This window comes from Lactuca sativa, chromosome 4 (genome assembly GCF_002870075.4).
Source record: "Lactuca sativa cultivar Salinas chromosome 4, Lsat_Salinas_v11, whole genome shotgun sequence".
Classification (NCBI taxonomy): domain Eukaryota; kingdom Viridiplantae; phylum Streptophyta; class Magnoliopsida; order Asterales; family Asteraceae; genus Lactuca; species Lactuca sativa.
In genome coordinates, this window is record NC_056626.2 from 219362111 (window position 1) to 219387292 (window position 25182).

Genomic DNA, 25182 nt, shown 5'->3' on the forward strand with positions numbered 1-25182 from the left:
GATAGAGAGGTTTGCTAACGGACTGCCTGCTGACTTTGGTCCGACAGTCAAAATGGCAACCACTCTGAAAACGGTTGTTCGTGCAGCTAAGAATGTGGAGGCCCAGCAGAAGGAAAAGGGTCTGGAAAGAATAGATGTTGGAAAAAAGAGGAAGTTCGATGGAACTTCAGGGTCCAACAAGAAAAACAAGTTCTCGAAGTCTGGTTCGAGGGGAGGTGGAGGTGAAGCGAAATGGTGCGACAAATGTAAGAAGAAGCATCATGGAAAATGTGAGGTGGCAAACACATGCTACAAGTGTGGAAAGCCAGGGCACTATGCCAATGAGTGTACCCTCACAAAGAAAGTTTGCTATGGTTGTGGTGAGGAGGGTCATATGTCGAGGGACTGCCCGAAGAAGAAGGAGGCAGCTAGACCCAACATTCCGCCAAAGCCAAAGGCAAGAGCATTCCAGATGACACTGGAAGCTGCTAAAGATGAAGCTGATGTCGCTTCAGGTACCTTTCTCGTTAACGAATTGCCTGCCCAAATTTTATTTGATTCTGGAGCCAACTACTCCTTTATATCGCATGAATTTGGTAGAAAGCTAGCTTTGCCTGTTGATAGACTAGATAATGCCTTATTAGTCGAAGTTGCTAGTGGCAAGTTTGTACCTGTTAGCTATCGCATGAAAAACATCTTAATTGATCTGAATGGGAATAAGTTCCACGAGGAATTATTGCCTATTGAACTTAATGGTTTCGACATCGTATTGGGAATGGATTGGCTTAGCGCCAACGACGCCGAAATTTTATGCAAGAAGAAAATAGTCAAAGTAAACCCGCCTGGGAAAGATTCGTTTATGGTGTATGGAGATAAACGCAGAGTGAATTCTGGAATCATTTCATTGATGAAAGCCAGAAAATGTTTGACCAAGGGGTGTACATCGTTTTTAGCATTCGTGATTGATGCTAAGAAGGAAAAGAAGGTGATGCAGAATATTCCAGTGGTGTGTGATTATCCGGAAGTATTTCCCGAAGATCTTCCTGGATTACCGCCCGATCGACAAGTGGAATTCCGTATTGACTTGTTGCCAGGAACGACGCCAATTGCAAAAGCACCTTATCGATTAGCACCGACGGAGATGAAGGAGCTAATGATGCAACTTCAGGAGTTATTGGACAACGGTTTCATTAGACCTAGTTCATCGCCCTGGGGAGCTCCGGTGTTATTTGTAAAGAAGAAAGATGGAAGTATGAGAATGTGCATCGATTACAGAGAGCTGAACAAGGCAACAATAAAGAATAGATATCCGTTGCCGAGGATTGATGACCTGTTTGATCAATTGCAAGGTTCGAGCTATTTCTCGAAGATCGATCTTAGGTCAGGATATCATCAGCTAAAAGTAAGAGAGCAAGATATCGAGAAGACTGCATTCAGAACTAGATATGGACACTACGAGTTCTTGGTTATGTCGTTTGGACTAACCAATGCTCCAGCAGCGTTCATGGATTTGATGAATAGGGTTTGTAACCCGTTCCTTGATAAATCCGTGATAGTGTTCATAGACGACATTCTGATTTACCCGAAAAGCCAGGAGGAGCATGGCAGACACTTGCGAGAAGTGTTAGAAGTCTTGAAGAAGGAGAAGCTGTATGCTAAGTTCTCCAAATGTGATTTTTGGATTCGTGAAGTCCAATTCTTGGGTCACGTGGTCAACCAAGAAGGGATAATGGTTGATCCAGCGAAGATCGAAGCTGTGACGAAGTGGGAACAACCGAAAAGTCCCACGGAGATTCGAAGCTTTTTAGGATTAGCCGGATATTACCGAAGGTTTATCCAAGGCTTTTCTTCGATCGCTAGTCCATTGTCAGCTTTGACCCACAAAGGAGCTACTTATGCTTGGGGTGAGAAGCATCAGGAAGCATTTGAGAAGCTAAAGAAGAAGCTATGCGAGGCACCGATACTTTCTCTACCCGATGGAGTTGAAGACTTCGCTGTCTATAGCGATGCGTCTGGTGTTGGTTTGGGTTGTGTTTTGACCCAAAGAGAAAAGGTGATAGCATATGCGTCTCGACAGCTGAAAGAGCATGAAAAGAACTACCCGACTCATGATTTGGAGTTGGCAGCGGTAGTTTTCGCTCTGAAAATATGGAGGCATTACCTCTATGGCACGAAGTGCAAACTTTTCACTGATCATAAGAGTCTCCAATACCTCTTTAATCAGAAAGAATTGAATATGAGGCAACGACGCTGGCTAGAATTACTTAAAGACTATGACTGCGAGATACTTTACCACCCCGGTAAAGCTAATGTTGTTGCTGATGCTCTCAGTCGGAAAGTCAATCCCGAAAGGAAAAGGCCAAGAGCGTTGAGAATTGAAGTTGTCTCAACTATTTTGGAAAGTATAAAGAAAGCTCAGAGCGAAGCTTCTGAGAAGAATGACAGAAAGGAGGAACGTTTGGGCAAAACGTTGGTGTTCGGTGTAAACAGTCATGGACTGAAGGTGTTCCAAGATCGGATTTGGATACCTAAGACAGGAGGAGTCAGAGATCTTCTGATGGAAGAAGCTCACAAGACCATGTACTCGATTCATCCGGGTAGCACTAAAATGTATAGGGACCTGAAACCCTACTACTGGTGGCCGACGATGAAGCTTGATGTTGCAAAGTATGTGGCCGAGTGTGTGACTTGTGCGAGAGTCAAGACACAACATCAAAAACCGTACGGGAGTTTAGAACCTTTTCCTGTGCCTATGGGTAATTGGGAAGACATTGCTATGGATTTTGTCACTAAACTGCCCAGAACAAAGAATGGTCACGACATGATTTGGGTGGTCGTTGATCGATTCACTAAGAGTGCGCATTTCATAGCGGCCAGGGAGAAATGGTCTATGGAGAAGCTTGCGAATTCTTACGTGAAGGAAATTGTGAGGCTTCACGGTGTTCCGTTAACGATTGTGTCGGATCGTGATAGCCGTTTCACATCGAGGTTTTGGAAAAGTCTACAAGAGGAATTAGGTACCAAGTTGTGTTTAAGTACAGCTTACCATCCGCAGACTGATGGTCAGAGCGAACGAACGATACAAACACTTGAAGATATGCTGAGAGCATGTACTCTGGAATTCCTAGGTAATTGGGATGAACATTTACCGTTGGTAGAATTTTCCTATAATAATAGTTTCCACTCGAGCATTAAGATGGCACCTTACCAAGCTTTGTATGGACAGAAGTGTCGTACGCCGTCTTGTTGGCTTGAGGCTGGGGAAAAGCAGTTTATGGGACCGGAGTTGGTTCATCAAATTGCTGAAAAGTTGAAAATAATTAGGGAAAGAATGTTAGCAGCTCAGGATCGTCAAAAGAGTTATGCTGACAAGAAGCGGAGACCGATAACTTTTGAGGTTGGGGATTCGGTTTTGCTTAAAGTCTCGCCGTGGAAGGGACTTATAAGATTTGGTAAAAGGGGAAAGTTGAGTCCAAGGTTTATTGGACCGTTTAAAGTTCTTCAGAGGATTGGGAACCAAGCTTACAAGCTCGAATTACCCGAAGAACTGAATGGAATTCACAACACTTTTCATGTGTGTTATTTGAGGAAGTTCACGGGAGAAGTTCCCGACATAATTCCAATTTCTGAATTGAGAATTGATGAGAACAAAAGGTTGATTGAAGAACCAGAGGCAATTGTTGACCGAAAGACTAAGAAATTGCGACGCAAGATGGTTGGGTTAGTGCTTGTCCGATGGAAACACACGAATGGGCCGAATCTCACCTGGGAGACGGAGAGTGACATGATGGGTCGCTATCCGCATTTGTTTGTTGATGTGTGATTCCGGGGACGGAATCATTCTAAGGTGGAGAGAATTGTAACGCCTGTGTTTCCGGGCTTGCCGTTCTTAGCAATATAATAGTCTAGGTTAACCTTTGTAACCCGTTTTGAAATAATAAGAATGTATTATTTGAGTATTATGTATTTTGTGCTTAATTGCTTAATTATGTGGTCTGATTAATTAAGAATAAAAAAAAAATAAGCGTCAAAATTTAAGTGTAAAATAAACTTAATATCTTTGATCTATGTTGTAGTAGTTGAAACGAGGTTTCCGAATATATATAGAACGCCCAAATCTGACTTCGTATGAGGAAGTTATGATTTATCGAAGTTCCGGCTTAGCGGTGTGCAGCCCGAAATACTCGATTTGAGATCGAGCGGTTTTTAGCCGAAGCAATCTAAACGAGGATCGAAGGTCTCGTTGTTGGTATCAAAGCGATAAAAAGTTAGGCGAGAACGGACGTCAAACGAAGAAGTTATGAATTTATAACGAAAGTTTCTGTCGCGGCCTATTAAAAATAATTAATAAAAATAAATTCGAAATTAGCCGACGGAGTCTAAACGAAAGTTGTAGATCGTAGTCTCACCTTCGCGTGGATATAAAGAACGTCGAAAACGGAGTTCGTATGAAGAAGATATGAATTTCCGAAGTTTATTTAATATTTTGTATTTAAATTTAATTGGAAATTCGGAAGCATTATCCGAAGGAGTCACCGATCTGATCCGAGGTACGCCCCGCGTACTCGAGTACGCCCAGCGTACTCCGAGGGATGTCGACACTCGCACTCGAGCACTTCGGATACGTAAGCAATGACGTTTTGGGCAGTACGCCCCGCGTACTCCGAGGTTCCAGCCTCTATATAAAGGATCCGAAGACAGCCTCATTTCTTGTTCATTTTCTTCTCTTCTCTCTAGTCTTTTGCATCGTTGTGTTATGTGTGAATGAGTATTCACTCTCTTCTATCTTATAGATCTGCTTATTTCTTTATGAGATATGTGTTATGTGTGTGTGCCTCATCTGTTATGTGACATATGTGTTGATTAAAGCATGCTATACAGGTTTTCTTTAAACTACGTATGAAAATATATATTTTTATCTACTAATATGTTGGGTAGAACATGGGTAGATAGTTGGTGTGTAATAAACAGATGAGAGGCCTCGATGTTGTTGTTGTTGATCTAGTTATTCAGCGGAGTATGGATAACGACCACGGACTCTTTCTAGACAGTCCAGTGGAACACTAGCAGGTTCATAACCTGTAGGTGTTGTGAACGATGTGTTCACCGGTGTACTCTATCCCCCTCATGGTTGCCTTTAGGATATCTATTGTTGAGGAAACCCCTTCGCAGTGATGTCCGTCCCGATGAAAATCCTAGATTAGGTCCCTTGAGATAGTTGTTTTAGGGACGTAAAGTGAGGATAACGGGAATGGGTAATCGGGATAGTGATTGGTTGGTGAAATTAAATATAACTTATTTATTGTGGGTTGAAAACCCTATATGCTCACCAGGCTCCCAAGCCTGACCCACTCAGTTTTATTTGTATTACAGAAAGTGGCACAAGGGCGTAAGATGGATGGATCATCTTGTTGTTTTGTTTACAAGTCTGTATATGTATATATTTGTTGAATGACTTGTAATGTTTATCGTTTATGCTTTATGGTCTGTATCGGAACATGACATCCCGAGTTTTGATTATATAATGAAATGCATCTCTTGATGAAATGCTTTGATAAATATTATTTTATCATGTTTTGTTTTGGGAACAAATTCCGCAACTCTTTCAAATAAAAAGGATTTACTCTGAAAATATTTAAAATCATAAATGAAAATCGGTCTTTTCTGGCCGAGATTTTGGGGATGTCACACTACCAAGATCACTTGTTATTACCTTGTAAACCGCTCCAAATCCACCTTTTCCAAGTTTATTGTCTTCTGAGAACTCATTTGTTGCTGCTTTCAGAGTACTAAAGTTGTATTGCAAACATTCAGAAGTGCCAATATCCATGGTTTTAGCTAGTACAATAGGAGGGAGAGAGTTACAGGTTGTTTTAACTATGAAGTTGTATTGCAATCACTAGCTTTATCCTAGCTAGCTAATACTATAACTACATTACTACAATTCAAGCACAAGGTCAAGATAATATATAGTAATATGTTGCTTATAACATAAGCTATGGATCTTTAAGTCCATGTTCCAAATATGACTTTTAAGTTTCAAACATCGTGCTTACTTTCTATATTTTCTGTAGGAGGCTTTTGTTGTGTCTTCTTCCTCATGAAGATATAACTGGAAGTAATTACTATGAGCACACAGATTGGGACAATAATAATGATTATTATTCTCACAGTTTGTGTTTTGTTCGTATTTTTACCTGCAAAAAAAATACAAAATTCCTTTTAGAATTTAATATTTTGTATATAAACAAAAATAGATATAACCCAAGGGCATTTCTAATATGACTTCAAATCCAATATTTTACATCAAAATGTTGTAAACCATCCTCAAACCCACTTCCTTTTTGCACAATTTTAATTTCTCTAATTTTCAATCTATGGAATTCTAGTTTATTTTAATATAATAGTTATAATTTAAATATAACAACAAATATTTTTAATATCAACTAGATGAGTGACCCTGCTTTACGAGATTAGAATTTGTGAACTTTTTTTGGTCCTACATCTGGGAGATCTGAAGTGAATGTGTTGCGGGGGTTGGAAACCATCGGTTGATTGTAAAATCGATCGCATTCCTCATTTTTTTTTGTGCAACTGTTACGTTGTTTTATAAAGATACAAAGTTTTTTTTGTCGCTAATTTTGTTATGGAATCTGTGATATGCTGCTTTTGTTGAATGCTTATAATTTAAATATAACAACAAATATTTTTATATCAATATAATAAAGTATGATATTTATGTATCAACTTCGACGTATGAATATATATTTTCAATTTATGTGTCGTATTACTATTATTGCATTTGTAATATTTATTGAAAAGTATACTATAAATGTATTATTTATTTGTAAATTATTTTTTTAATAAAGTGATAATTAATTCGAATTAACTATATAAGAATTATTTATTTAATTATAACTTTTTATAACAAAATTTATGAATTATCATAATAAAAAATATGCAATACATATCTGTTAGAAGCTAATTACAAAACTGAGAATATATATATATATATATATATATATATATATATATATATATATATATATATATATATATATAGAGAGAGAGAGAGAGAGAGAGAGAGAGTTAGGTTCAAATGTTTTCACTATCTATTGTGTGCCTGTATGATTGATTCTGGACCAATCATTTTAGTTATTTTAAGAAAGTAATTAATACATATTAAATGTTGAAGATGTAATTAATACCTATTATATCTTCAACATGTAATATACATTAATTACTTTCTTAAAATAAATAAAATGATTGGTCCAGAATCAGTCATACATGCACACAATAGATAGTGAAAACAAAATAACCTAACCCTATATATATATATATATATATATATATATATATATATATATATATATATATATATATATATATATATATATATATATATATATATAAGTTCATTTGAGAAGAACATAATTTCGTGAGATTGTGAAACCAAATCTTTTTAGTCAAATATTCTAATATTTTATTGTTCGTAAAAATAAAATATACAATATATTCAAACATTATATGTTTTAGAATATTTCAATGTAAAATATGTTAAAATTATTGGCTTAGAATATTAGAATATTACACATATTTAATTTTTATAAACACTAAAATATTAAAATATTTCACTAGAAAAAGTGGTCTCACGGTCTCATAAAATTAGGCCGTCTCACATGAACCTAACCCTAAGGGAGGGTTCACTTGAGATTAAAAAAGAAGTACAAATCTTAAGATTCAACTTGAGTCATGCATTTTTCATTTACCGCTCTAACGCTTTGGTGTACCAACAACAATAGTGTACGCATAATCATAAATAATCAACATATATAGTTGTTCACAGACTTAATAATCATATATGATTATGACAGTTGGTGGTAGAAAAAGTGGTGTTGACAGAGTTGGTGGTGGTATAAGTAACGAATGTGTCAATGTTGGGGTTTGTTGGTGTCAGAGGTGGTGGTAGTGGTGGAGGTGGTGGTGGTGAGGATGGTGGCGGATGAGAAAAGGAACGGGTGATGCTATATAATCATTTATGATTATAACAAGCCTTTCGTGCTGGTACGTCAGAGGGCTAGAGCGGTAGACTTGAAAGATATCGTTGAGGTTGAATTTCAAGATCTCTGGTTTATTTTTAATTTCAACGGAACCTCTCTCTCTCTCTCTCTCTCTATATATATATATATATATATATATATATATATATATATATATATATATATATATATATATATATATATATATATAATGTGTTTATGCGTTCATATATAAATGACATTTGACCACTGAATTTTCAAAATCAAGAGTTATGATAGTTGTACTTATCTAGAGCATCACAAATTAATTTCTTTAAAAACGATTTTAAAAGGGTAAATCATATATTTTATTATAGTATAAAAAAAGAAAGCTAACTAGATCTAAGAACTCTTTCAAATCCATTAATAAAATTAAATCTTCTGCACATCTTAAGAAAATCAATGAAGAATTTACTAAATTCTAACATTTTTAGAGTAAACGTGTAGTTGAATGTCATTTTGATACTAAGGTCATTTTGGTCCTTTTATGATATTTAAAACTTATGGAATGTTTTGATTATGTTTTCTGCCATTATTTTGCATTATGAAACTATTATAATGTATTATTATGGGTTTAGATGGAATTAAATTGGTAAGTGCAAGTATCGAATGGAATGAGATTGAAAAAAGAATGAAGTTGAGAGTTCTAGTGCCACCGCGACGTGGTAAGCTAATAGCCGCGACGCGGAATGCAAGGCGGTGATTTTGTTCATTTCTCCATCGTAAATCATAGACAATGTACTTTGGTCCATGACACGGCGGTATGGGTGTCATGATGCGAGAGTAAAGTATGTTTCTATGAAGATTGGTTGCCATAGCATGGTAAATAAGGAAAGCATGACTTCATTTAGCTTTCTGTAGCGTGGTAAGGCCTTGTATGCAGCGTGGCTTCGAGCAAATTAAATTTGAGACCTAGGGTTCATTTATTTACAAATTGACCCTTTTCTTGGAGAGCAAAGTGTTCGACGATTTCAAGCTTCAATAAGGATAAAGTGGCGATTTAGCTTTGCTATAGGCAATGTAAGACCACCTTAAACCCTTGTAGTAGTTCATTTCTCCATTTAAACTTTTGAAGGTGTTAATGGTGAAATCCTATTTTAAGGTTTTTATGCTAGATTCTTCCAAGTAATCCTACAATTAATGTTTGATTAAGTGTCTAGAAGCTTAATCCACGACTTGTATGAAGTTATAATGGTTGAAATCATGATTTGATTCTAGGGTTTTGAAACCCTAGAAAGGGAATGAAGAAGATGATGATTGTGTAGTTTAATCAAGTTAAGATAAGTGTTTATGAGCTTGATTGGTATGGTTTAACAAACATTTGAGAAAAGAATGGTCACGTGAAGTCAGGGTTTTGTCCAAAGTATGAGTTTTTGGCTAGAAACTACAAGTGATGTCTTAAGGGATTAAGACACATGTGCATGGTTTAATGTATATATATGGACTAGGTGGTAACAAGAAGGGATTTGAAGTCTCTTAGCGGAAGCTTTAGAAGAGTTGGAAGTAAGTTGCTATTCTTCAACCCAAGGTGAGTTTATAGTTCTCTTTTAAAGTATGTTTATGTGATGAAGCACATGTGTATACATGTGAATGTATGAATGTAATTAGCGATTACATCATTGTTATATGTGAATGTGTAATGCCCATAAGTTAGGGCTAGAAGATTTAGATAATATTTATATATTGCATACATGTTTCATGGGCAAATATTTTAGGTTTATAATATTTGTATAAAACTGTATCATAAAATTTAACAAATTACGTAAAATATACATTTTTGATGAAAACTTATTTAGGATAAATAGTCTTGATAAAAGTTATTGTAGTAGTGATGACGATTTAGTGAGTATAAAGAATGCCTAAATCTATAAAGAAGTTATGATTTTTGTAAGTTTTGCTTTCATCACGACACAACTATATGTGTAGTAAAAAGTGAAGTAGAGATAGGTTGCTTATTAGCCTAAGTAATCTAAATGAAAGTCGTAGTAATCAAAATTACGAAAGTGTGCATATAATGAACATCTAAATTTGACTTCGTATAAGAAAGTTACGATTTTTTGAAGTTTCGAATAAAACAGTGTATGACACAGAATTCGAAATTAAGATCAATGATTGTTAGCCAAAACAATGTAAACGAGAGCTGAAGATCTCATAAATACAAAATCATTGATACAGAGAACGTCAAGAATGAAGTTCGTATCAAGAAGTTATTAATTTTGTAAGAATTTTAATAGTCTAAACTAGTCTAAATATGAATTTAAGATAAAGTGAGAATTAGCTGTTGAGACCTAAAGGAAATTTTTAGTACTTGTAGATACAAATGCGTGGATATAATGAACGTCGAAAACGGAGCTTGTATGCAATAGTTATGATTTTTATAAGATTATAAAAAATACTCAGAAAATGATGTTGTGGCACCATCGGAGGGCACCACATGGAAAGGCGGAGAACGAGTCACCCGAACGAAACAATGACGTGGCACCACCAAAAGCTGACACATGGCAAGGACGAAGGCATCATCGACAACGTGACGTGGCCGAATATGTAACATCCCAAAATTTAAGACCAAAAATTTCTTTTTAATAAAACATTACTTTAACCAAAGACATCATTCCAAAACATAATCTGAGTATAGGTTTTCAAAACATATGTTTATTATCAGAGTAAACATTCCCAGGTTGACTAGTCTATGGTGTGTGCCATGCGATCACCCCGAGCTCCTCCCTCCGCTACCGGAAGTACCTGAAAACAAAACTGAAAACCGTAAGCACGAAGCTTAGTGAGTTCCCCACCTTACCACATACCATGCAAAACCACATACTGCACATACTGGGCCACGCCCGCTATCCTGGGCCTCGCCCTCTACTTCGGGCCTCGCCCGATACAACGGCCTCGCCGCTCCAGGCCCCGCCTGGCTTCGAGCCTCGCTCGGATACAGATCTGTTTCACTTAGGCCTCGCCTGTCACAGGGCCTCGCCCTCTAACATATAATAGCACATAAACACATCACATAACATTACATAAACTAAACATATGCTAACAACTCTTGCTCTAAGGCCTCGCCTATCTCAGGGCCCCGCCCGAGTTCTGCTACTGTTGAGTCATGGAACCTCGTCCATACTCCTGCTGATAGTGAGGTTCGGGCCCAGCCCATCCTCACTCCTTTCCTAACTTGGGCCTCGCCCCTGCTCTGCTGCTACTAAGATGTGGAACACCATCCACACTCCGCTATTGGTGAGACACGGGACCTCGCCCTCTCTCACCTCCCTACCAGGCACATACAAGTATCACACAGACAACAAGTATAGACTATCACATAAACCGCTCCTTGGGCAACCGCCCTCTGTCATTGGACCTCGTCCAAAAATCATACTAGCATACTGTGCCTAGGGCTAACCCCCGGGTCTTCTACTCACAACTACATGGGCCGGCATTGTGGCCGTAGACCCATTCATACAAAGGGAAACTCACCTGATGTTGCTGAACTGCTGCTGCTAACCCCTTTGACCGCTACCTGACCACTGACTCCGAACTGCTGCTCCGCTAGCTCCCCGAGCTACCAATATCAACATAACACTTAGTCTAACTGACCTTCAAAGGTCAACCAAGTCAACTCTGGTCAAAGTCATCGTCCTGGTCAAAGTCAACCTTCCAGGTCAACCCTACTCGTCGAGTCACCCTACTGACTCGCCGAGTTCATAATTCCAGAGTCCTTCCACTCGCGACTCTACTCGCCGAGTCAGCCCCTGACTCGCCGAGTCTACTGATTCCCGATTCCTGTCCTGACCAACTCACTGAGTCCTGGCTCGACTCGCTGACTCGAGTCTTAACTCGAAGGGTTTGGGACCACTCGACCTGACTCGCCGAGTCTAAGAACAGACTCGCCGAGCACACGACAAACTTCATCCAACTCGACGAGTTGTTCATCCAACTCGCCGAGTTCATGCCCATCTTCATCCGACTCGACGAGCTGTTCATCCCACTCGTCGAGTTCCTCCTCATCTTCAAGCTACTCGCCGAGTCCACTCGAAGGACTCGTCGAGTCCACTAAGATCCACTTACATGCAGAGGACTTCCGAGTCATGCATGAGCTCCAAACTATAGATCTACCCTCCCCAAGCCTACTTCCCACGTAAAGTTGCAAACTTTACGTGTAGAGAGTGAGATCTAAGCAAAATACACCCATAGCTAGGGTTTAGGACCAAGAGACTCCAATTTCCACCCAATGGCTGATACTTTCTGGGATTACAAACCAAAATAAACATGGATCTGAGGTAGCAACCTCAGATCTGGACCTCAAGCTCAAGATTGGTCTTAAACATGGCTTAAAAGCCCCAAAACTCATAACCAAGGGAAAATCTGGAGGAGAGAAACGAATTGATACCTTCTAATGCTCTGAAATGCTTCCCAAACTTCAGATCCAAAGCCACTCCCTGATGCTTCAAAGATTCCCACTCCTTCTTCTTCCTTAAACCCAATCAAAAATGGCTAAAAGCTTGAATGAACACAATGGGGGCTTAAGGTGCGGCGTTCTAGGTGCAAGAGGCTGTAAAGGAGTCCTAGGAAGAAGATTAAGATGCTTAAATAGGCTCCAAGCCCCGGATTTAGGGTTTTCCTCGCACAGACCAGACTCGCCGAGTCCACTTAGCCGACTCGTCGAGTTGGTCACTTTCTTATCGACCCGGATCCCGCTCCGACTCGCCGAGTCCTTCCTTTGACTCGTCGAGTCCCTCTTAAATTTAGGTTTTCCTTTAATTTCTTGGCTTTCAAAATCTTGGGTGTTACAACTCTCCCCCACTTAAACTGAACTTCGTCCTCGAAGTTTACTATGGCCCACCGCCAACGGTCTGCCTCCAATACCCAACACCAGCTGCCTACCTGCGCTGGTCTTCCACCGAATACTGCAATGAACCCGCAGAGGTTCTCCACTTCTTTCCTTGCGCAAATCCCTTGCATTCCCAAGGCAAAGCCTCATAACTGACTTTTCCTTTGACACTGTGAAGGTCCTATCCTTCACTAACTCCATCACCTCCCTGCTATTCCCAGAACGGGTCACAACCGTCAGCACTCACTGACACTCCTTCCTGCCAACACTTGGTGTCGAGCACCCCTCGACTCAACTAACTGAAGTCCACCATACGCTGCATACTCACACTGCCACCGACTGGCAATTCAATTATTCCCCGACTGACTTCCTGATAAACCGGGACCGCCCTGGTCCCCACCAACCTATCAATGACTGGATTACCGGCTCCCACCGGTAGCTAGTCCCAACACCATCACTGGTCGCTCCCAGCGACTCCCAAAGAACCTCGACCACCTATAACTGTTCATACAATCCTGCCATCCAGGCACTACAAACTCGGGATCCCCGATCCCTTAACTTGACACTAAGGTCCCGACCAGGTCCCACCTGCGCTGCTAAACTCACGGGCCTCGCCCTCGGGTCTCACCCAACCATACTACTGAGCAACCCTGCTCCCAGGTCTCACCTGCACCGCTAATCTCATACGGGCCTCGCCCACGGGTCTCACCCAACTATATACTGGAGCGGCCTCTCCCAAGGTCTCACCTCTCTAGAGCTATACAGGCAACTCCCTACTACTCTCATCCACTACCCATTCCTGATCCCTACCTAATCACTAGGAGATAAGGGCCTCGCCCCGACTCCTGCTAACGAAACTACTAAGGAATGCTACGGCTTACCCGTAGTCTTACATCCCTACCACTGACTGCTAAAACGAAGGCACCCACGTGCCATCGACTACTCAAGATCCTTATTCCGACTCCCGCGAGTCCTTCAGGCGATCCACAATCTGAATTCTCAATCATAACCAACCATACCATCCCACGCGCTAGCTGATATGGAGTTTCTCAAACTCCCAACCCTGGAATCCTCAATCCATCAAACGTTGAACTACTTCTCTTCCCTCTCGGAGGTCACGTACTCGTTCTGGGTCTGCGTGCTCTTCTCCGGGCACACCCGGAGGATTCTCCCCCACTTCGATCCTGCTTATCCCTTGCTGCTCATCACTCAAAGAAATCCCGATCCTTGCTACCATTCCATAACCCATCCACTGAGGAACCCAAGCCCGCCATAGCTAGGGCTTTAGCCAATCCATCACAATCACTGCACCACTCCGAACTAACGAAACGAACCAAATCCCTCCCAAGCATGCTACAGTTACTGCATCCTTCGAAACCTTCTTCAATAGAGCACATTCCCCCCTAACTCCCATACAAATATCCAAGGTATGCAAATGGCATATAACTCGATCACAATCAACCAATCAAAATAAAACACTCATACCGATAATGATGCAGAACCATAACAATGAAATCATGCACAAAATAAGAGAACTGAGAATGGAAATTGCATACCTGCAACGTCCGGCGATGCTCGCGCCTCCAAGGTCGTCATCTGAAAAGCCCTGCTCCCTGCTGCAGGTGCCTCTACCCGGCCCTGACGGCCATCTGCGACCCTCAAGGTTGCAGGGGCGGGTGCCATCACCCGTCCTGCTGAAGACAAACTGGGGCACTGGGCCTTCTTGTGGCCCCGCTGGTTGCAATGAAAACATATCATGTCTGATCCCTGCGCGGCGGTAACAGTACAATCCCTGCTAAAATGACCAGTCCGACCGCACTTGAAGCAGCCAGAATCACCACCGCTACCACTCCTGCACACGCCCCCGTGCACCCTGCCACACTTTCCGCACCGACTGCGGTCCTGATGATCCCTCGATCTCGAATCCGATCCCTTGGGCCTTTTGCCCGAACCCGCTGATACCTGAACCTCATCCGGCTTCCTCTTCCGGATCTGCTCCAAATCAATTTCCCTTTCCCTAGCCCGAGAAATCATATCTTCCAGCGTCTTACAGCTGGACCTACTCACGAACTCCCTGATGTCGTCCCTCAACATCTCATGGTACCGAGCCTTCTTCATCTCCTCATCCGCCACATACTGAGGTACAAGAAGAGCCCTTTCCCTGAACTTGGCGGTGATCTCCGCCACAGTCTCAGTAGTCTGCGTCAAATCCTGAAACTCTCGTGCCAGCTGCTGCACCTCAATAATCGGCGAAAACTCCGCCCTGAACCTGGCCGAGAAATCGCTCCAAGTCATCGCGTCCAACGCGGCATCATCCCCCAACGCATGACCAATCTCCTCCCACCAATCCCTCGCTCTGTCCTTCAGAAGACAGGAGGCGAGTCTAACCTTGTCCCCCTCGGGACACTTGCTTGTACGAAAAGCGTTGGCAACATCGGCCAACCATCTGCTGCTAGCAATGGGGTCCCTAGCCCCATGATAGTCTGGTGCCCCGCAGGCTCTGAACTCTCGAAATGTCAAGGTACGCGCCCCCATCAATGCCATCATCTCAGTACGGAAGGCTCCCAGCCTCTCCTCCAAGATCTCCAGTATGCCCTCCTTGACCGTGCCAAAGATCACAGGAGTCTGAGCTAGAATACTGTGCGTAACCTCGGTTGATATCAACTCTCTCATCCGCTCCTCGAGCTGCTCGGTCCCTGAACCCGAGCCTGATCCCTCTCCGGCGCCTGATCCGCCCGCTGGTCTCTCTCGCAATGTCACCATGCTGAAAATATACCACAACCACTATCAGAATACTCATCACTGATACGAGACCAAACATGCCCTACCAGGTTCCCGGTCTTGTCTCTGCCCTTCCTGAATCGAGTACGGATCCTCTGCTTTCAGTAGTACGGGCCCATACTACCTTCCACATCTATCCGTACTTTCCTCAGGAGTTGCTTTGACTCCACCAGGTCCCTTATCCACTAATACTGCCCCCAACTCTATCTTATCCTAGGCTTACCCTAGGGAAACCTCTGACTCAACTCAAACCAGTCCTCAGCTGCTGAAGGTCTCATTGTGTTGCCAATTAGCCATCACCTGGATACCATCACATGCGACGAGGCTCAGATAATCCTTCAAGTAAAGGACTCGTCCCTACAACGGTTGGACTCAAACGAGAGCTGCGCAATAGGGCCAAATCCAGCACTATGAGATTATTCAACCCTGATCACATGTGACGTGACGTATCCACCTAATGGCTAACTCCCACCACTCAAAATCCCATAATGCACAAAGCAAGCAGCATTCGGACAAGGGGAAAATCTAACCACAACATACTCAAACAATCATATCCACATAGCAAGAATCTGAACTAGTATGCAACACAAACTCATAAACTCAGGCATAACCTAAACAGGCTATCCTACTACTGTCTATTCAGCACTATCATGCGACTCAAAAGCACAAATAACAGGCACATAAGGCATCATTCCTAGATCCTTAGTCCTATTCTAGCATGCTGTTCTATCAACTGATAATCATAACATAAACTTGTATGGGTATTTTGGGGGTACTTACTTGAGCTCGGTTGATTGCATGCACCACACCTCTTTTCTCTTTTCAAAGTTCTTTTCTTTCTGGATTCTTTTTGCTTTTCTAAAACTGTTTTTCATTCTCAAAATTCTTTTTACAAAACTGTCTTTTCACATTTTGAAAACTTTTCATCCGACCCCTCAGTTTGAGTTCAGGCACACCCGAGAGTATGCCCGAATCCCTCAAACCAAGGCTCTGATACCAACTTGTAACATCCCAAAATTTAAGACCAAAAATTTCTTTTTAATAAAACATTACTTTAACCAAAGACATCATTCCAAAACATAATCTGAGTATAGGTTTTCAAAACATATGTTTATTATCAGAGTAAACATTCCCAGGTTGACTAGTCTATGGTGTGTGCCATGCGATCACCCCGAGCTCCTCCCTCCGCTACCGGAAGTACCTGAAAACAAAACTGAAAACCGTAAGCACGAAGCTTAGTGAGTTCCCCACCTTACCACATACCATGCAAAACCACATACTGCACATACTGGGCCACGCCCGCTATCCTGGGCCTCGCCCTCTACTTTGGGCCTCGCCCGATACAACGGCCTCGCCGCTCCAGGCCCCGCCTGGCTTCGAGCCTCGCTCGGATACAGATCTGTTTCACTTAGGCCTCGCCTGTCACAGGGCCTCGCCCTCTAACATATAATAGCACATAAACACATCACATAACATTACATAAACTAAACATATGCTAACAACTCTTGCTCTAAGGCCTCGCCTATCTCAGGGCCCCGCCCGAGTTCTGCTACTGTTGAGTCATGGAACCTCGTCCATACTCCTGCTGATAGTGAGGTTCGGGCCCAGCCCATCCTCACTCCTTTCCTAACTTGGGCCTCGCCCCTGCTCTGCTGCTACTGAGATGTGGAACACCATCCACACTCCGCTATTGGTGAGACACGGGACCTCGCCCTCTCTCACCTCCCTACCAGGCACATACAAGTATCACACAGACAACAAGTATAGACTATCACATAAACCGCTCCTTGGGCAACCGCCCTCTGTCATTGGACCTCGTCCAAAAATCATACTAGCATACTGTGCCTAGGGCTAACCCCCGGGTCTTCTACTCACAACTACATGGGCCGGCATTGTGGCCGTAGACCCATTCATACAAAGGGAAACTCACCTGATGTTGCTGAACTGCTGCTGCTAACCCCTTTGACCGCTACCTGACCACTGACTCCGAACTGCTGCTCCGCTAGCTCCCCGAGCTACCAATATCAACATAACACTTAGTCTAACTGACCTTCAAAGGTCAACCAAGTCAACTCTGGTCAAAGTCATCGTCCTGGTCAAAGTCAACCTTCCAGGTCAACCCTACTCGTCGAGTCACCCTACTGACTCGCCGAGTTCATAATTCCAGAGTCCTTCCACTCGCGACTCTACTCGCCGAGTCAGCCCCTGACTCGCCGAGTCTACTGATTCCCGATTCCTGTCCTGACCAACTCACTGAGTCCTGGCTCGACTCGCTGACTCGAGTCTTAACTCGAAGGGTTTGGGACCACTCGACCTGACTCGCCGAGTCTAAGAACAGACTCGCCGAGCACACGACAAACTTCATCCAACTCGACGAGTTGTTCATCCAACTCGCCGAGTTCATGCCCATCTTCATCCGACTCGACGAGCTGTTCATCCCACTCGTCGAGTTCCTCCTCATCTTCAAGCTACTCGCCGAGTCCACTCGAAGGACTCGTCGAGTCCACTAAGATCCACTTACATGCAGAGGACTTCCGAGTCATGCATGAGCTCCAAACTATAGATCTACCCTCCCCAAGCCTACTTCCCACGTAAAGTTGCAAACTTTACGTGTAGAGAGTGAGATCTAAGCAAAATACACCCATAGCTAGGGTTTAGGACCAAGAGACTCCAATTTCCACCCAATGGCTGATACTTTCTGGGATTACAAACCAAAATAAACATGGATCTGAGGTAGCAACCTCAGATCTGGACCTCAAGCTCAAGATTGGTCTTAAACATGGCTTAAAAGCCCCAAAACTCATAACCAAGGGAAAATCTGGAGGAGAGAAACGAATTGATACCTTCTAATGCTCTGAAATGCTTCCCAAACTTCAGATCCAAAGCCACTCCCTGATGCTTCAAAGATTCCCACTCCTTCTTCTTCCTTAAACCCAATCAAAAATGGCTAAAAGCTTGAATGAACACAATGGGGGCTTAAGGTGCGGCGTTCTAGGTGCAAGAGGCTGTAAAGGAGCCCTAGGAAGAAGATTAAGATGCTTAAATAGGCTCCAAGCCCCGGATTTAGGGTTTTCCTCGCACAGACCAGACTCGCCGAGTCCACTTAGCCGACTCGTCGAGTTGGTCACTTTCTTATCGACCCGGATCCCGCTCCGACTCGCCGAGTCCCTCTTAAATTTAGGTTTTCCTTTAATTTCTTGGCTTTCAAAATCTTGGGTGTTACAGAATAAGCACCTTATACGTGTCACCATATGAGATGAGCTATGTAACAGAGATGTGATGCGTCTCCTCTGATCTCCTATATATAGTGGCAAAATTTGCTCATGTCTTACACCATTTCCTCTCGAATCTTTTTTCAAACTTTCCCGTAATCTCGAGGTCCAACTTTAGGAGTTTTTAAGTGTTAGTAGCGAAGCACTGGAGCATCAGAGAGCCCGAAAAAAAGGAGTGTTTTTTGTCGAGATTCTGTCCGCGACCTTTTGACTTTTTGCTAGAAATTTTTGTAAGTTAAGCTGCACTTACTATGTTTTAACTGTAACTTATATTTATATTCCTAGTTGTTATTATGAATTTATAAATAAGATTTATCAGTGATTCTAGTTATAATACTGATTGATCTACTTATGAGAATGATGTCTAGGCTAGATTTAGTGAGGTGTTCAAAGTGGATTTTCCAAACTATATACTTTGTATACGAAAAAAATCCTACCTCCGATATGATATTACATGGTTATTCCTTATCAGCTAGGTCTCGATGTATTCATTGGGATTGTTGAGGAATTTGAGAAGTAGTTATAAAACTCATATAAATACAAAAGAATACTAGGACATAGTAAGACTCGTATTTAGGATGTTAGAAAGGGATAAATTGAAATAATAACCAATGAGCTAGCTTCCCCAAGGATCTTCCACCACCACCAGGATGTTCGAAAAGGATAAGCTAAAGTAATGGCCAAGTAATATATGTCGAAAGTTTATATGTGAATTATATGTTTATTGTCTGGAATATGTGATTAGATGTATATTTGATGACATGCGTTGTGCGAACCAGATATGGTTCTATATTTGTTAAGATGTATACATGATATTATTACATGATACTAATAGTAGAAGTATTATTACTGAAAGGATGAATGTATGTTAGAGACCTAATACTATGTGATGAATATATACACTAAGTTAGGATAGTGCGGTCTAAACAAAGTTGGTATTAAATGTCAATTAAAGAGACTGTAGTGTAGTCTAGTTTCGAAACTGAGACGTATAAAGGATGGTTAGATCCAATTAAGCTGGATAACAATACAATTGTATACTATAGCATGGTATAAACAAGAAACTGGTTTGGATGATGACTACAAGCATTATAGTCTTGCCTAGTGATGGAGTGAGACATATAAAGGATGTTTAGTTTAAGTTAAGTTGAAAGGATGTTAGATATAGCTTTTATTGTAAAGATAGTACATAAGTCAAAACTTTATGATGATTATGGGTAATAAAATCTCATTTAGTTATACCCTAAGACTTAAAAGGGATGCTTAGTTCAATTAAGTTTTGATATTGGGTAACATATTATCAAGGGTGTGTGTGAGATGGGAACGAAGAGTAGAACTCTGTTAGATGACATTGGCGATTTGGTGGGGTGCGTATTATGTAGATGGATACTATATTAGTATTCCGCCTTTATTATAGACAGTAGAAATGGTATGTTTATATCAGGAAGATGATAGACACCTGGATGACAAGTCATCCGCCGAAGTACACTCGCTATGACATATAGTCTTGTGGAATATTGGTGGGTAATCATTCCAGTAGATGATTAATGGACTGTTTTTCATTTGATGTACTCCATTTTCCATCCTCGTTGCCTTTATTGACTAATGTCCGCTGCCTAGGACCGCCCAAAGCAGTATAGTCAACTAGATATTGAAAGTGATCCTTCAGGATAGATATTATAAGATCATTGAATTAGGATCATTATATAAGGATCAAAGGGATGGGTAGTTTAGGAAATGTCTTATAGATGTTAATGATTTGTTGTTGGATGACGATTGGTTTTGTAGGTTATTGATGTATATAACATTGTGGGATTAAAAACTTTATGTAACTCACTGGGTTTCCCAACCCAACCCACTTAATTTATGTGCATCACATGTGGCAGTTTTAAGACTGCTGAAGACTTGAGTAGGATGTTGATTGATCAAAGAGAAGACCTGCAATAGAATTCAGGACCGCTAGGTCTTTATGCTGTAATATATGTTGTGTATCGATTATGACATCCATATAATTTTGATATTTTGAAATAATCATTTGTATTCAAAATGTTTTAATATACTGAGATTTTCCACAAATAAAGATGATATTGATTTCAGAGTGTAAAGATTTTTTTTTCAGTTCTAGAAAACAGGGGACATTATAGTTGGTATCAAATCATTAATTTAAGCGAACTACGAATTGTAAGGATTTCTAGACTTAAACATAGATGATAAGTGATGATGATGAGATGTGTATCTAGAATATTTTAGGTTGTATACTTAAATAGACACAAGAACTAGGATACTTTAAGGTATAGGCCTTCATTACTATTATGTGCTAATAATATTTATTTTATATAATGCTTTAGGTAGAATATCTTACGTGTTATGATATGCACTAGCATACTTTAGGAGAGATGTCGATAATATGTGCTTGGTGATATAAATTATAGCATGTCTTAGGTTGCTTACCTATAAAACTATTATTTGAAGAGATTTTAAGGTCTATTGCTGACCTTGAGTCGAAGAAAGGAAATTTTATGTGTACAGATTCTAAACATATACTTATTGTATTCGAACTGACATATAACTTTTCGAGGAGATAAGAAAGCTTACAACAGTTGACATTGATAACATCATAAATAATACCTATCGAGTGATACCATAAATAATACCTATAGAGTGGTATCGTACCCTTAGATTATGTTTGGTGAAATAATAGTATGTATAGAGGATCATTGTACATATGAAGTGCATTTTCATTTGGTGGGATGATAAAACTTTGGTGTAATCCATGAAGTCATCCCAGGCGATTCCGCCGCCGACAAGACTGAAGCAGTGATCACTTACAAATTTAGAGGAACAGAAGAAGGTAATAAATACTTCAACAATATCGAAGTTGAAGTTATGTAAGATATTGTGCAGAATTAAGGGGAATTTGATAAATACGATGAGAAGGCCAACAGAGTTTTTAGACTCAATAAGGTTGAGATTTTGTCTACTTACACGAAGTAGTATGCAGTCCAAGTAGTGTGTTAAGAGTTGATCTGTACCCTATACAAGATGATCTGACTTGGTATTTAATGATACTAAGTAACGATTGACTTCTGTCACATCCTTACAAAAACTCCTTAATATGTTAAGTTGACTTTAATGTATAAGATTGGGATGGTGAAATCAATCATTTGTTGATGAAATGCTAAGTAACTTACATGTTTAGTAAGTTAGAGTACTTTGCTACATGTGTTCATTTGGATACATAGATATTTGCTAATTTGCGTTGTGAATTTTCTTCTATGGTGACTAGGGACTGCATGGCAATTCTTGGACTGGGTATGCATAGGTGTGAAAGGTAGTATATCCATGTACTACCGAAATCACATGATACATACTTAGATCAGGAAGAGTCACAAGGTTACTAAGGCACTAGTAGTTGATTTTGTTTCGTCTGCTTCCATCATCCAACTGCATTTTGGTGACGATGAGGAAAATTATTTTTGTTTGGACCCTAGTGGTCTTGAAGGATCGAGTATGATTAATAAAAATTTAGGGAGTGAGTTAATTGGTTCATAGAACCATCTTTGGTGTAGTGACCGACTTTAGTCAAGAGATTGGAGAAGAAGACGATCGAGGTGATCAATAGAAGAATTGCAATTGTTGTTAGGATTGAGTAGCCAGTAGCTAGAGATGCTACCTATGATGATTTAATTATACGACATTAAAACACAAAGGTAGTTTTCTTGTATGTTAGTGTTTGACTCATAAAGACAATTGTCTAGTTCGTTGCACTGTGTAATAGATGGTCATTAGAGTGTGACCATTCAGTCTGTAACTGTAGCTAAAGTAAAGACTTTATCATAAGTTCAGCCTGTGGCCTAAATTAAGAAGGATCTGGAGTCTCCGATGAAGATCGGGTTTTTAACTTGAAGGTTAGGACTGAAGGTGTAACAGAGGATGAAGAGTAGGTGCAGGTTCAAGCGTCGCCATCAGTTAAGAAGTTCAAGAGTTTGACACTCATTTAGCAAGTCATAAGAGTTGCAGTTGTGGTATAAAGGATGAGAGGATGCATAAGGATGTTTTTTATGCGTCTGTGTTCAAATATTTTAAATGTGGTCATGATGATCAAGTGGAGCACGACAAGGTTGATCGTTCCAGAAAATATGGCGAGAAAATATAGAGTTCAACAACCATCATTGCTAGTATTACATTAGTAAGACCCTCTTATATTGTTTTTTATGCATGTATTTTGGTAGATGACTTTTTGCTTGTCATAATCTTGATCAGACCGTGATTATGATATACGACAAGATCCCTCGTTGTGGGCACATGCAACAATATGATGTTGGAGATGAATAAAGACATTAATATAAATAATAGGAAATTTCTTATAAGAAGAAAGAGAAGTACCAATCATAGAGATAGAGCCATCATGATCTTTGAATGATTGTAAATAGCAAAAAGTGAGGGTTCGAACCTAAGTGGGGGGGGGGGGGGGAACCAACCCATAAGGCAAGAGTGCGAAAGGCAACTCGACTTCGGATTCGATGTCAAGATCCAAAAGGGTTGCAACACCAAAGCTAAAAGAGTGTTATTAGCTTTGATCGTTGTTATGAAGATGGTTGAATGGTTGTATTGGTTGGAAAAATGAGAAAAACAACATCAAATGTCGTGAGGAAACTTGAAACCTTTATAGATGCCTATAGGTAAAAGGGACAATATTATCGCAGATCTTATCATTAAGTGTCCCAAGCTCTGATACCAATTGTAAGTCCCCAAAAATGCTTGTGTATCAATCAGATCCGTTTGATGGTGTGGAATCCCAATCAAACGGATGATATCAGATCAAATGGAAGAGAATGAGAAGAAGAAGAATATGAATCTCAATGTATTGATGAATAGAATGATGATCATTTACATGAAATTCACACACACTCTCTTTTCTCTCTCTCTCTCTAGAACACCTTCAAATGCACACACTTAAGCTCCTTGGTGTTCATCACTCATTTCCTCATGCCCCTCACCCCTATATATATACACACGGAAAACATGGGAAACACTCCCTTGGCCATAAACCTGACCGTAAACACATAAGACATTACATAAAAATACAATTTCCTAGAAAAGCAAAGTATAAACCATAATATTGACCCAACAATTATATATACTTTATGTTTAAGAAACAAAACTATGTTATTATGTTTGATTTTATGTTGCGAGACAAAATTGAAGTTATTTGGGTGCTCTTACCATTTTTACCCTTGCATAGTTTTCTTAGTATATTTAAATTAGGTGTGATACCATTTATAGCAACGTACTTTTTGTGAGTTTGAACCTGAAAAAACCCAAAAAACCGGAACCCACAAACCCCACGGTTTCAAATCCAAATCCCATAAACCCAAACCAAAGCCGAAAACCCGAGTTCATATGAGTTTTAAAACCGAAAAACCCGAGTTCATATGAGTTTTAAAACCGAAAAACCAAGTTTTTAGGGTTTTGTTTGGCTTAAACCAAAACCAACACAAACTGACACATGCTTTTATATATATATATATATATATATATATATATATATATATATATATATATATATATATATATATATATTATTATTAATTTGGATGCTATGTTCATTTATATTCTTTTGTCTAGATTGTTTATGTTGGTTCATTTATAATTGTTTAAGATATTTACGAACATAAATGACCACAAATAGTGTAATTTACATTTTCATTTATTTTGTTAACTTATATACTAACGACCATTAAAAAGCGAATCCGATACGGTAGTCGTCTTCTTTGCTCGTTCGCTGTGGAAAGGGCCATTCTATGTGTTTACACAAGACATAACTACGTATTTTTACTAGTTCTTCCACTTTTAGTCAAAGTCTACTGCTGACTTAAGCCTACTGGGGACAAGACATAACTACGTATTTTTACTAGTTCTTCCACTTTTAGTCAAAGTCTACTGCTGACTTAAGCCTACTGGAGACAAGACATAACTACGTATTTTTACTAGTTCTTCCACTTTTAGTCAAAGTCTACTGCTGACTTAAGCCTACTGGGGACAAGACATAACTATGTATTTTTACTAGTTCTTCCACTTTTAGTCAAAGTCTACTGCTGACTTAAGCCTACTGGGGACAAGACATAACTACGTATTTTTACTAGTTCTTCCACTTTTAGTCAAAGTCTACTACTGACTTAAGCCTACAGTTCTATCGCAAGTTTTAAGTCAAATATTTTTACAGATACGTTAGAAGAAGACTTGA

The 25182-nt window shown here is 40.3% G+C and overlaps 1 protein-coding gene across 1 annotated transcript in view; it reads right to left on the reverse strand.

The window, feature by feature from the left end:
- Window positions 1-25182, reverse strand: part of LOC111886339 (cysteine-rich receptor-like protein kinase 44) — a 31091-nt gene that overhangs the window by 4905 nt on the left and 1004 nt on the right. Inside the window, exons 2-3 of the mRNA XM_023882572.2 lie at window positions 6036-6176; window positions 5693-5817 (exon numbers count right to left, since the gene is read on the reverse strand). Coding sequence (XP_023738340.1) covers window positions 5693-5817; window positions 6036-6176 — 266 coding nt within the window. The remainder of the gene's footprint in view (window positions 1-5692; window positions 5818-6035; window positions 6177-25182) is intronic.